The sequence below is a fragment of the Balaenoptera acutorostrata genome, chromosome 1, assembly GCF_949987535.1.
Source record: "Balaenoptera acutorostrata chromosome 1, mBalAcu1.1, whole genome shotgun sequence".
Classification (NCBI taxonomy): domain Eukaryota; kingdom Metazoa; phylum Chordata; class Mammalia; order Artiodactyla; family Balaenopteridae; genus Balaenoptera; species Balaenoptera acutorostrata.
In genome coordinates, this window is record NC_080064.1 from 10,648,266 (window position 1) to 10,662,808 (window position 14,543).

At 47.8% G+C, this 14,543-nt stretch overlaps 1 protein-coding gene across 1 annotated transcript in view; it reads left to right on the forward strand.

Moving 5' to 3' along the window:
* Positions 1–761: 761 nt before the first annotated feature.
* KAZN (kazrin, periplakin interacting protein) overlaps positions 762–14,543 on the forward strand; it is a 1,128,675-nt gene continuing 1,114,893 nt past the window's right edge. The window contains exon 1 of the mRNA XM_057554464.1: positions 762–1,124. Within this exon, the coding sequence (XP_057410447.1) occupies positions 1,004–1,124 (121 nt within the window). The 5' untranslated portion in view covers positions 762–1,003. The remainder of the gene's footprint in view (positions 1,125–14,543) is intronic.

The window sequence follows — 14,543 nt, forward strand, 5'->3', positions numbered from 1 at the left end:
TGGCAAAGATGAAGCACCCTAGACCATCTCTTTGTCACCGGAGTGCCATGGGGGATGTAGGGCATTTTCCATCCCTTCTCTTCTTGATCTTTGGATTTGATTGCTGGCGTTCTCCTCTCCTGTGCCTGATACTTCCCGGGCTGTGAGCATGAAGAGGTTACAGCGGCCGGGTGCCTGCTGGGCTGAGTTAGCACTTCCCTCTGCATCCAGAAAAGGGGTGGCGGGGTGGGCTGCGGGGGGAGGCCCGCTGCAGTAGGTCGGAGCAGGCTCTTTGACCACGTCTCCCTCCCCTCCCCAGAGCCCGGCGAGGAGGGGGACGCCGAAGGGAAAGGCGTCCATCTGGAGTGAAGGATGAACCGCGGGCACGTCGGTGGTCCAGAGCTGCAGAGTGCCCGCGCTGCGCTCGCTTCCTGCGCGCTCCCCGCCTGCGTCTGGCCGCCCAGGGGCGCGCGGACCCCGGACAGCGGCACTTGGGCTCAGGGAGGACAGAGACCGGGGCCGGAGCCGCAGGAGCCGCGGGCCTGCGAGACCAGCTCCCCGGGGAGCCTGAGGCAGCCTCGCTCTAGCCCTCCCTCCTCGGCAGGGGCCGCCGCGGAGCCGGCAGCGCTTTTCCTGCAGCAGCTGGCGCTGGGACGCGGCTGGGGCCGAGCTCTCCCCAGCGGCCACCGGGCTGAGCGGCTCCCCGGACTCGGCCCCTTCCAGGTGACCCAGTCACCCCGACCCCGGCTAAGAGGAAACAATTCCTGTGGGAGAAAACTTAGATTTTGCTTTTGCACCGAACTCCTGTAGCTGTGCAAGCTCTGCGGAACCGTGTAAGGTTTCATTTTGCACTTGACTAGGGTTTGAGAGAAACCGCAGGGACTGGGCAGTGAGAGGAAGAACCTTATAAACTTCGGGGGCGGGGACATTTTCTTGGAAGTGACAAGTAGCCTCAGACCTACGGTGCCTGGACCAGTGACGTCATCCTCCGTTCAGACACTCCGAAGGGTTTGGACGTTGCTCCATGACCAACACCAAAGACCCCAGGAGAGCCATGGAATCCACGCTGGCGACATCCAGTTCTGCCACCGGCCGGGTCACCTTCTCCCACGTCTTCGGTCAGCAGTGCCAACTTATGGAAGCAGGTAGGAAGTGTGTCCTGTGGGAAGTGGGGCCCTCCAGGGTCCCCAGAGGCAGAGGCCCGTCTGTCTGTGTGCCTGTCTTTGTCTCATCTCTGCCGCGATGTGATTTGGAATGTGAGGTTCAGCTAACCAGTGACGTGCTTGCCCAGCACATTCACTTTAAAGTTTCTAGGATGTACCACAGGACTGACTGTGCCGCCTGGGCTGGGTAAGTGAGGGCGCCTGTTGGTCTCGCCACCTCTTTTCTCTGCGGTTACCCGGAGGATGCGGGAAGGTGCGTCAGGAGGGATCTGATGACATGGTGGATGTGCTCATCGTTTGGGGGCAACAGCCAATCCTAGACTACGTAGTTGCCTCTCTGTCAACTTGCTTCTCTGCTAAGAGTGGTGGTTAAGCTGTGCCACTCCAGTCACCACTGGAGTAACTTAGATGCTCATGAAAGGGTCCACCCTGATCAGCGTCTCCCAGCCCTTTGCTCTGCTGTGGGCATTCCTCACTAGCCTTGGCTCTTCCAAAAAACTCACATTTTATGCGGAGTGGAAAACTTGGCATGGGCTGCATGCAGCCTTACCCTGTGCCAGCCATCTTGCTAGGATGTTCATTTGGTCGCAAAGAAAACCAGGTTGGGGGAATGGCTGGGTGCAAATGGTCACCGTGGTGGAGCCCAGAGACTTGATCTGTGCTTACGATTATGTCGGAGTCACACAAGACACAGGCTGCCTGCTTCCCCACTTTCTCAGAGTTCATTCCTGTCGTTGGGAAAAGAGCCATGTGTTTCTCCGGTGGTTTCCTGGGTATGAAAGTGTTAATTGTGCATTTTGGCTGTGAGTCTCTGGAAGGTGGTGAGGAGAGCACTGCATTTAGGAGTCTGGGGGCTTGAGTTGGTGGTTGCATAACCTTGGAAATTGCAGACCCTACCCCTTTCCCTTGGGAATCTGTCTCCAGCTGTAAAACAAGAGAACTGGGCTTGAGGCTTCCTGTTCCATCCAGGCCTGAGATTCTGTGAACTGAGAGGAGCCTCGTGTGATGGAGAAAACAAACTTGAGCAGTTTTTAAGGATGGGATGTGTTTGCACAAGGTGGAGGCTCATGGACTAAGTGAATGAGGGCTCTGAGATGGACTGCCTGGGTTTGAGCCCCAGCTTCACCTGTTACAAGCTGTGTGACCTCAGGCAAGTTACTTAGCTTCTCTGCACCTCGGCTTCCTCATCTTTTAAAATGGGGATAGCAGGCAATACCTCATAGAGTCATTGCAAAGATTCAGCATGTTAATACATGGAAAGCCTTAGAACTGTGTCTGGTGCCTAGCCAGCACTGTTTTAGTGTCAAGTGTTTGTTAGTGTTTCTAGGAGATGTGGGGGACATTGGGCAGGCATCCTTCCAGGGCCCGGTCAAGGCATCTCTGTTTGCAGAGAGCATAGCTGCCTGTGGTTCTAGAAGATCAAAGCACTGATCACGCCCCTCTCCACCTACAATTTGATTCTGGTTTGTCCAGAAGTTTGAGAATCTCCCACCGCGTATACACGAGGAATATTTGACCTACAATAGCTTAAGTGCCTCTACTTCTACATAAGGAGGAGGGCTTGGGGGTTTTCCTGGACTGAAGTTTCACACACCTTTCTACTTCTCTGGAGTTACTGTGGGAAGACAGATTGGATTTCTAAAGTGCCCTCAGTGTTGTCCCCTGTGGGTTTATACTCTAAGCTTTTGGAGGCACCCAAGCCTAAATCAGGTCATGAAATCCTCTGTCTCCTTTAAAAAAAAATCCTTTATGTCAAGAGAGCAGTGCAACACGGAATAGTAATGACCAGCAGTCTCAAAGGAGAACTCTCTCCTTGAAGAAATGCAAAGAGGAATAATTAACCTCTAAGTCAAAAGCCTTCACTCAGTTAGGTGAAGGGGATTGAGAGCAAACCCTGAGATGTCTCCAGCCAGGCGTTTGTAGTCCGGTTCGTATCACAAATGAGATCTTAAATGAATGTGAAAACGATTCCACGACTTCAGGGGCTCACAGCTGTGTTCATCATGTCTGTTCTCTAGTGAGAGGCACATGTATTCACTGAGCACCTACTATGTGCTTTCTCTGCACGGTGCCCGGAACCACAGAATCCAAAGAGTAAGTCATAGCCTTTCCTCAAGGAGATGATGATCTAGTTGGTCGTAAATGTAAAGCATACCGAAGGAAAGAGAATTATGCAGGATGTGACTTTTTAATGATTCCGTTTCTGAACAGCCCTTGGTATTTATTTTACATAAACTCTCTTACCTAATTTTCAAAGCCCCTAAACAATTTCCGTAGGCAAAGGAAATGCTCAGGGGTTGCCTGCATGCCCACGTTCATGCAGCAGGAAAGCAGCAAAGGGGAAGGTGAACCCCGGTCTGATGCCCATCCCTGTGCCTTTAACTTCCGCAGCACGTGGTCCCCTCTGGGTGATGACTTGGATTAATCTTTTGTATCTGTAAGTATCTCGTGTTTTAGGAGAAGTTGATTCCTGAGAGATGGAGCAGTCCAAGATGCTTAGTGGGGTGGAGGTGGGGGAAATGGGCATAAAAGGGCACATTGAATTTAGGGCGGCAGGGGTATACCCCTGGCAGTAAGGGTGTAATTGGGCATGGGTGGGCCCAACGAGAACTCTGACCCAGTTAGCAGTAGTGGGATTGTGAAGGCCACGGTGGGGCCGTGGAAAGAGTATGGCGTTCTTTCCCATTCAATCCCAATTCAGCTGTTTTGCTGGTGTGTGAGCCTGATAAACCCCAAAGCCCTGGACTAGGGGTTGGCAAACTACAGTCCTGAGGCCAAATCTGGCCCACAGCTTGCTTTGGTAAATAAAGTTTTATTGGTACACAACCATGCCCATTCATGTACATTTTGTACAGCTACTTTTGTGCTACTACAGTAGAGTTGAGTAGCTCTGACCCAGACCATGTGGCCTGCAAAGCCGAAAATATTTACTATCTTACCCTTTACAGAAAAAAGTGTGCTGATCTCTGCTCTAGGCAAGCATCTGTAGCACAGAATCGGGGTAGACAGAATTTGGGGCGGGGGACAATGTAAAAGGGCTCAAGCCTGAGAATTTGGCTCTGACACATGCTTCCTTGCTGGCACTTTTGATGCTACGTGGTACCTTGGTTTTTTCATATCCTCCCTCATTGCACCATACACACATATAGTAGAGGTTGCTTCAGGAAGCATTTAGAGTAGATCTGAAAGCCCTAGGAAGAAGAGAGTTCCCACTGTGCATCCAGATCCGTAGCACCTGAACTGGGCAAGATCACACCTGCCTCCTTTTCATGGCCACCTGGCAGGGAGATGGTGAGTTTCCTACTTAATGGGTGAAGTTTAGACGTTGGCAGAGGTGGGACTTAAACCTTAGTCAGCCAACTGACTAAGGCAAAAAAAGGCAAAAAAGGCAATCCTGTGGCATCTGCAGAGGGTTTTTAAAGAAATGTGTCTTGTCTTTCTCAAGGATTCGGAGGAGAGAGCAACGTTTCAACTCTTTCATTGTCTTTGATTCTGTTGCCTACCCTTGTCCCTCTCCATGGTCCTTTGTCCCACTTCAGAATGGATAGTCCTGTGGCATTAATTCTCTTCTCTTTCTAACCCCCTAACCCAAATTTCTTCCCCTTTCCTTTGGCCCCAAAATGGTAGGTGAGGTGTTAGCCTGTCTGTGCAAGCATGACTGATGGTGGCTGCCATTCTCTAGTCTTCCCACCTCACCTTCTTCAGGTGGGAGCCTCAGGCCACATTACCAGGCAGGCCACTGGCTGACCTCACGGTATCCTGCACCACTCTGGTTTCCAGCTGTTTCTAGCATTTCGCTCAGGATGTTGGGAGAAACTCCGAGGGGATGAGCTATATAGACTCAAGCTGGTGTACTGTTGGTCTCCATGTAGCCTCCTTGGGCCCCAAATTGTTTGGCCAGGGTGCCACTCTGACCTGATGTTTGGTCGTGTCTCTGCTGAGGGCTCTTGACTCATCCCTCAGCCTGACAGTCTGTTGTCTGGGGGACTCCAGCTTGCAGGCCATGGCCGCTGGCGACTTCCTCTCTTGCTGGGACTTGCTAAGCTGCCCCTGTGCTATCCTAGTTGATTTCCAACCTGTCCCATTTGGGTAGAGAGCATTTCCACAGGGTTACTTTGCTTGACCGGAAGGATTAAAGTCATTCTGGCCAATATGTCCTGCTGACGCTGCATGAATCCAGGCCCTGCTCAAGGGGGTGGATGGAAGGGAGGAGAGGACAGGAAGGTGACAAGACTTGAGCACCTGGACAGCTGCCGTTCTGCATTACCTCTGGGTTGCAGCTCAGAAGCTGCTCACGATGTTCCCCATTTTTATCATTAGTTATGGATCAGTCCTCAGCTCCTTACCATGTAGAAACTCAAACAAATGCAAGTCATGTCTGTCTGTCTGTCTCATAAGTCAGGCCGGTACCTGGAACCAGGGTCTGGTCATCTTTTGACTTTATTACCTTGTTCCTTCTAAAGGCTGTCAGCTGAGCCCCCTTTCCTGCCTTTCAAACAATATAGGAATCTATCTGGATATGTACCCTGCAAGTATTTGGAAGCTACTTGCCATAGTTATAAGCAAGAGAGGAGAGAACTGCTTTATTGCATCTGCTATGAGGCGAACATGTTGGTGGTTTTGCAAAACCTAAACAGATAAAGATGACTGAGCAAAGAGGAAAGAGTTCTGTTTCCTATCTTTTCACCTATGGGAATGGGAACACAGTTTTAAGGTTTACTTTTAGATCCCCAAGGAATGGTGGCCTAGGACCTGCCTGGCTGATTCTCCAGTGGGAACAGTATGTTTTGACGTTCGAGACAAGCAATTACCATAGTGACTGCTGGCAATCGAGTATAACCATAGCTGACGCTGATTGGGTGCTTATTCTGGGATGGTCATTATGCTACGTGCTTACATGTTACCTAATTTCATCCTTATCACATCCTCATAAGGCAAATAAAATCATCCCCATTTTTTAGATGAGGAAACTAAGGCCCATAAAGGAAAGTATTTCTCTTAACTAGTCAGTGGTTGATCCAGGATTCAAATTCAGGCATCCGGATTCCAAGTGTCTACTTATTCCTGTTCTTCCATCCAGACTCTGTCAAATTTCCATCTCCTCCAGGAATTCATCTCCAGAAATGTTTGTTGAACATCTGTGCCAGCAAATGAATGTTTGCTGAATGAATGTGGAATCTGCAGTAACCAGAGGTACTGAAGGTACTATCCATCCTCCAGGAGTTTGTAGCTTAAAGTGGGAGTGACCTATGTCTTCTGTGTTTTCACAATACTATTCATAATGTGTTGTGTTGTGATTCCTGTTCATCAGTGGCTTCCTTATTAGACTCTCAGCTTCCTGAGGTCAGGAACTGTCGTCTTGGTTGTCTTAGAGTCCTCCAGACCTCGGATGGTGTTTTCATCAGTAAGACGTTGACATGTCTGTTTTAAACCAAATCCTTTGTCCTTTTACAAGATGGCTGTCATCCCCATGAGAAGCTGTTAGCACAATAAAATGGTGTTAGTGGAATCTGGCAAAATAAAATTATGGTTATGTTCATTCTCTTTCTCAAGACTAATTCTTCATAGCCCTCAAGTTAGCTTGCAGAATCAAGGGCAGTGGGGAAAACCATTTATCCCAGTAGTCCCTTGGGCTGATCAAATTGCGTACTTTTAACTCCAGGCTCTTAAAGGGAAGGTGGTCTACTTGTTGGGCACTTGTTGGGCACAGGGGACAAGTGGTGGCACCTCCTGCTCTTTGTCCTGTTCAGTGTCTCCTCTCTGCCTAATCTTCCATTTTCAGTCCAAAGATAGGGTTTTCTCAGCATCCTGGTGATCTCCTTAGGATGTAGGTACTATCAGCGACATCCCTGGACCATACCTTGACCTCAGAAGTTCCCACCAATGGTGCTTGTTTGAGGGGAAAGCAACAGGGGCAAACTGGATCCTTACAGCCTTGGAATAAGCAGGGACTTGTAGTTATCAGTAGAGACTTAAGAGGTCAATTGTTTGCGTTCAAAACCCAGTTCTACTGTTCATTAACTGTGTGACCTTAGGCAAGTACCTTAACCTCTCTGTGCCCTGGTTTCCTCATCTGTAAAATGAGGATAATGGTTTACCTATTTCATGGGGTTGTGTGGGTCTGACAATGAGTTGATATGTATAAAGTGTCTATCACAGTGCCTGGCACAGAATGCGTACTGTATAAGCATCTGCTGTCTGTCTTAGTCGGCTCAGGCTGTTATAACAAAATGCCATAGACTGAGTGACTTAAACAAAAAACATTTTTTTCTTACGGTTCTGGAGGCTGAGAGTCCAAGATCAGGGTGCCAGCAGGTGTGGTGTCTGGTGAGGGTCCTCTTCCTGGTTTGAAGACAGCTGTCTTCTTGCTGTATCCTCACATGGCTGAGAGCAGAGAGAGAAGCAGGCTCTCCTGTCTCTTCTTAGAAAGGCACTAATCCCATTCATGATGGCTCCACCCTCATGACCTCATCACCTCCCAAGGACTCCATCTCCTAATACCATCAGCAACATATGAATTTTGGGAGGACACAGACAGTTCACAACACTGTCATTGTTGCTATTTCTTGTTAGCACATCTGCTCAGTCTTGCTTAGTGAGATAAAGTTTAAAATTAAATTAAAACATTCTTTGTGGTCATGTCTTTCAGACTAGTAAAAAACTGCTACTTTTTCCCCTTGGCTAGTCATTACAGTTAAAAGAAACACACACTCAATGATAGTTCTTTCTTTGACTCCCAAGGTCAGGAATCAACAGATCGATGAGAACTTCCCTCCACCAATCACCAAACCGTGTTTGTTTACAGAAGGTCCTCAATGGACCCAGTGTACCTGGGACAGTTCATGTCTTTCTTCCTGTTATAATTATTAACAGCACCTACATTCATTCTCAAGCATGTCCTCATTTGCGTGATAAATTATATGGTCAGTCTTAATAAGGGCCATCTGAATAAATAAAATTCAAATGTTACTTAAATGAAATGTGGAGCATCTGATCTTGGAGGAATCCATATAAGGTTCAAAGACAGTCAGCAGAAGAAGTGAATGTTTGGTTTGGAACAGGGGCCAGACAGGTCACGTGAGCTGAGCGCCACTTCTCAGCAGTTCTAGGAGGACTGCCGACGTCACCAGATCTTATTCTCCAACCTAGAGTCCCGATGTTCCTGTAAGACCTCTCAGTTCTTGAATGTGTATTACCAAATGAATGATTCTGGATTCTGGAGGGTCAGACTCTGACAGCTGTGTCCTGTCCTGACCCTGGACCACCAGTTCACAGTCTCTGGTTCAAGCCATCTGTTCTCGTCAGCAGGGCTCTCGTTCCAGGTTGTAGGCTCCTTCCTGCGTGAGTGGTAGGCCTACTGTTTGCTGTCCCATCCCCTACCTTTCCTTGAGTAACAAAAGAGCTGTAGGTTGAGGCTCCTGCTTCTTGTCCATATTCCCTGGCACAGCAAATGTGGTCTTGCTGGGGCCAAGGAGTGCCCCAGGCCCGGGGGCTTCAGATCACTTGTTCATGAGATAGCCTACACTTCGATAAATGTGCTTTACTTGAGCTATGGGTGTTTCCTCCCTCATCTTACTTGTGGGAACCTGGAGAAGACTTGACTGCGGATAGAGAATAGAAATAAACAGAAGGAACATAATCTGGAGGCTCCAGGACGTTCCAGTTTTGGATGTGAGGTTGTGCCCGTCCAGAGTGGGCAGGTAGGAGCCGCCACGAAATGGAAGGTCTTAGCCAGACCATTAATGCACTGTTCCCAAGCAGCCCGGGGGGTCAGGAACAGAGCTGGCTCTCTGCTCTTGATCGTGGCACAGAAGGACAAGGGGGGCATCTGAGATTTGGTGAGTTCGCGGGCATAGCTGAGTAAGAAGGGAAATGGCCCATTTGTAGAATATATTAGAGACCCCACTGTGCCCTCCGTGTGCTCTTCGGAAAGCGCTGGGATTAAATGACTGGTGGGTTTCTCATTGGAAGGTGGCTTAGGTGGGAAGAGCCCACCAAGCAGGGGGACTGTGAAGGTCCTCTTTCTTGCCCAGGGCATACTTAGCTTTCACACTCGATCTCATTTTTGGACACGTTCTCATTAGGTCCTATGTGGTTACTTGTTCCAGCTTCTGGAAAACTTAAAGCGTTGATTCTTCTCGTCTGCGATCCCAAACCTTCTGCCAGATAAATCTTTAGATTGAGGGCAAAGCTCTTAACCAGGCAATATTCCTCTGCCTCTCCCCAAATGAAATGGAGTGGCTTTAGGTGTAAAATATCTGAAGGAAAACAGTCTTCCGTGATGGTCCTCCTCTGATGTGGCTGGTGGGTGAGTGAAGCCCTGCCACAGTGAGAATTGCCAGACAGCAAAAAGTAAGGAGGGTTTCCATGCTGGAAAATGGGAAACCTCAAAGCAGTAAGGATTACTTGAAGACTTAAAACTGACACTGTGATGTTTGGAGTAGGAGAGACTGTAAAAGTCCTGCGGTAAAAGACTGCGAACATGTCAAAATAATAATATGCTAGTGATGTACTAGGACTCTCACCTTCCCATTCCCACCCCCACCTTTCATAGTGGTGACATTTGGACCTTGACAGATAACCCATTTCTGGTTTCGTTATAGTCTTAAACCACATCTTTCTTTTAGACGTCAGCTCCTTTGACCAATTCCAATCTCACCAGCTTTTCTAAGGATGTAAGGAATAAGCTAGATGAAACAGATATGTTCTTGGTTTTTCCCAGAAAGGTCAATGTGCTTTCATTGGTCCTTTGTATCAGCTATCCTCTCTAGAGCTATTTACTTCTATTTTAATCTACAGGGTCTAGTGTCAGTGCCATTAGGAGGGAGACGCAGCCTCAGACACCAGTGGGGAGATCAGTTCAGCGGGTTCCCATCTAAGGAAGAAGACAAAACTGCAAAAGCAGCCAAGTACCCAGGCCGGGCTCCACTTGCATTTCAGGACTTCCTGAAACTTGAAATCTTCTCTTTGATCTTCCTGAAGTCATTATCAGTTACCCATAGTGAGGACAAGTTAGGACACTTGAAGAGAGGACTGGTTAGAGAACAGGAGGTAAAGGAAGAAGGGAGGAGATTGTTTCCATGCCTCCTGGTCCGGGGAGCTAGAAGAGGGGTGATGAGGCATGGGAAGAGAGCCAATTTTGGGGAGAAGGAGTGTCTTGGCCTTGATTCCTAGGTGAGAAGTGAATCTAAGAAAGAATTTATGTGGGTGGGTTCCTCTGAATTTCTGCAGTGACTGCAGCCCTGGTCAGGAGCCCCAGGGGGGACAGGACTTCAGGAAGTGGTCAGAGCTCCCTGGCTTGGATCATAAGAGACATGTGGGCCACCCCTCAAGGCTATGGGAGACCCAGACTCTACCAGGGAAAGCAGAAAGGTCTGTTTGGGTACGAGGCGGCGTCTACCACCTGATCAGAGCTCCAAATGAAGCCTCCAAAGGGCTGCGTGCAGGAATTAGGATTTGGTGTAGCCAGAGGAGCAGAGGCTGGGCAAGCAGGAGACAGAACTGGGACATGCCCTGGGATGCTAGAGTCACATCCAGCATCCCAGCACACACCTTCGTCAGCACAGAGGAAGTCTACAGCATGGAGACAGGTGAAAAAGGAAATAGTACCTTAGGAAGAGAACCCTCACACCTGCTCCCAGCCTCCAATGGTCAGCACCTCCACTGCTAGTTAAGCAGGGAATATTGAAGGGAGAGCACCAGGGTATGAAGAGTTGGATTCTAGAGACCAGGCCAGTGACAGCTGAGATGGTCATAAATGGTTGGGACCAGTCTACAGAAAGGACTCTGTAGAAGGATCTCCACATTTTTTAGTTTCATTGTGTCCAGTGTTACTGAATGAGATCAGCTGGATATAGATTTCTAGGTTGGCTTATTTTTCTCTCAGCATTTTGGGGATGACATTCTTCTGGCTTCTACTGTTACTGTCAGCCTCTATTGATTTTTGGGTCATTTCTCTGTAGGTGACCTGCCCTCTGTGAATTTGCTTTTAAAATATTTGTCCTGGAAGCTATGTAGTTTTACTACAACATGTCTGGGGATGGATCTAATTTTATTCATCCTATTTGGGGTTTGTGCTTCTCAGATCTGAAGATTGATGTCTCAGTTCTGGAAAATGTTAAGCCACTTATTTCTTTGAACACTGATTCTCTCCCATTCTTTCTGTGCCCCACTCCCACTCCCCTTAGAAAATCCTTGGAGACCTGAATTGGACTTCTCAATCTGACCTCTTTTTCATATTTTCCATTTTTGTCTTTTGGCTGTATTCTGAATAATGACTTAAAATTATCTTCTGGTTCATTAATTTTCTTTCTAGCTGTGTCTAATCTTCAACCTAACTGAGGCAATCAGTTTTTCATTTAATGTCTTTTTTTTTTTTCTTTAAACTTCTAGATGTTCTATTTGAGCAGTTTTCAAATCTTCCAGGTACTCTTTTTTTTTAAAAGTAATCTCTTGTCTTGCTTGCTCTTGATTTTATATTTAATTTATTTAACCATTTAAAATCATATTTATCTGAAAAGGAATTTTATAATCCATTTCTGGCATTCTTGGGTATAGTTCTTCTGTTTTTCTCTTGACTCATGTCCAGAATAGCTTATTACCTCATGTACTTTATTTTTTTTTAACTACAATATTTTATTTTATTATTTTAAAAAATTTTTATTGAATTATAGTTGATTTAAAATGTGTTAGTTTCTGCTGTACAGTGAAGTGAATCAGTTATACATATACATATATCCACTCTTTTAAAAATTTTTTTCCCATATTGGTCATTACAGAGTATTGAGAAGAGGTCCCTTTGCTACCTCATGTACTTTGTACATTTGGATTTTGAGCTCATGTTTGGCGTTTTATCTGTGAGATACCATTACAGTAGGTAATGTGAATTTTTGAGCTGGGGATTTCCTCAATCCCCTCCAGCCCAGGTAGTATAAATTTGAACCCAAACCCATTTGAGGGCAGGCTTGGGGTAATGAGCTATTAAGGAGATCACCTTCTCAGCCCTCTCAATCCAGGACTCAGACCCTGTCTCCCTTCGCTTGTGTGCAGGACCTTTATCCAAGTCCCCTCATTCCCTGGTGGTGAAGCCCTCTAAGGCTGGCTTGTGAGTATGTGTATGTGTGTTGCAGTTCTAACTCCTCTATCCCAGCATAACCTGAGCCTGTGTGACCTGCCCCGTGTGCCAATACAACTCTAGCATCCACTTTACAAGAGCAGCAGATGCCACTGGGCAGCCCAAGTGCCAGCGCATGCTATCACTCTGGTTTTCAATTTCGTATTTCCTTGTTGGTTTGTGGATGTATTAGTTTCCTGTGGCTGCTGTGACAAATTACTACAGACTTGGTGGCTTAAACAACACAAATTTATGCTCTCACTGTTCTGGAAGCCAGGAGTCTGAAATCAGTATCCCTGGGCTGAAATCAAGGTGTCACAGGGCTGCACTCTCTCCAGACTCTAGGGGAGAATCTGTTCCTTGTCTCTCCCAGGGTCCTGTGGCTGCTGACATTCCTTGAGATTGTGGTCACATCACTCCAATATCTGCCCCCATGGGTACATTGCTCCCTCTTTTCTGTGTGTGAGATCTCTCTCTCTCTCTTTCTCTTATAATGACACTTGCGGTGGCATTTAGGGCCCACCTGGATAATCCAGAATATTCTCTTATCTCAAGATCCTTAACTTTATCAGATCTGCAGAGAGCTTTTTTCCCAAATAACAGTTACAAATTCCAGAGATCTTTTGGGGGTCCATTTTCAGCCTTCCACAGTAGATTTCCCTAACTTTGAGAGCTCAGCTTTGTATTTATTTATTTATTTTAAAAAAGATTTATTTATTTAATTTATTTTTGGCTGTGTTGGGTCTTATTTGCGGCACGCGGGCTCTTTGTTGTGGTGTTCAGGCCTCTCTCTAGTTGCGGCGTGTGGATTTTCTCCTCTTCAGTTGTGGCGTGCAGGCTCCAGGGCGCGTGGGCTCTGTAGTTTGTGGCACGCGGGCTCTAGTTGAGGCACGCGAGCTCAGTAGTTGTGGTGCAGGGGCTCGGCCGCCCCGCCGCCCGTGGGATCTCAGTTTCCTGACCAAGGATCGAACCCGCGTCCCCTGCATTATAAGGCAGACCCTCCACCCCTGGACCACTAGGGAAGTCCCTCAGCTTTGTATTTATAAGGATGCTCATTATATTTCCAAATATTTTGTAGCATTTCTTTTTCTAGTCCATCGTATTCCCTGGAAAAGAAATACACCAAATAACCTCAAGGCTGGAGAGAGAAATGCACAATGCACTGTGGTGGGCAGTTGCTCAGAGGGCCAGAGGATGAAGATGTTAAGGTGTAGGTGCTGCCTTGTGCTAGGGATGCACTTCTGAAACCCTGTGGGGCAAAAGGCTGGGCTTAGCTCATGCCGACAGGATGCTGCTCTCTGGAATGGCTAGAATGGCCCGAGTTCCCCTGGCCCACCTCTCCCCAGTCTTCGGTTCGCTTTGGCCCAGTCCAGACTTTGCCTCTTGGCTTTCATATGTGTGCAACTGATCCCAGTTTCTGCTCCCACCTGAGTCTTAGCATATTCCATTCTGACAGCCAGTAACAGACCTTGAGTCTGTTCCTTGTTATCCCCTTTGCTTTAGCGACTGGACCAGACATGTGCCCTGGAGTGTCTTGGGAACTCACTCTGTGTCAGCTGGGCATCACCAAAACCAGAGCCAGGCAGGATCAGAACTGAGCATTATTTCAGATATGCCTCCTCTGCAGCTAAAGGTATCCTACCCACAGGAGAGAGCTGAATGCATGCCTGAAAATTCTCTCCTGATGCAAATCTTCATTCCTAGGGACAGTCAGGCAAACTAACCAAAAGTGTATGTCATGCTACTTGTGACTCTTTGGAAAGTAAGACTTAACCAGCTTGTGTGAAGGCACTTGCAAAGCGGAACACCCTGTCCCCTTAGGTAATGAATGGAGTAGTTATGGTGAGCTTTCTGTCTCCATACACTCAGAGGGAAGAAATAGCCTGCTTGGGTGGCTTTTGTTCCCACCTCTCTTGATGTTGTGTTCCTATCCTAAGTTTGTGGCTAAACCTTGATGAAGAATGTTTTTACAGCTGGAATTCCTCCCGAGAGGTCATCTCCATCGTGAAATAGACCACAGGGCACCCTCTCCAGGCTGGAGATGTACTGTATGTGTCTTCCACCAGTATTAGGGGTTAATTGTCTATGTCTCCCCGCATTGAAATTGAGTGACCCCTGAGGAAGCCCCCCTGGGAGCTGTGCCAGGAGTTTGGCAGGGGGGGTTCTAGGGCCTAAGTTCCGTGTTAAACCAGCAGGCACTGGCAGAGAAGACCCCTGCCCAGGGCTCCAGGCCCAGGCATGGCAGGAGCAGTGGCAGGATTTGGGGCAAGCCTTCTAAAGGGTGTGTG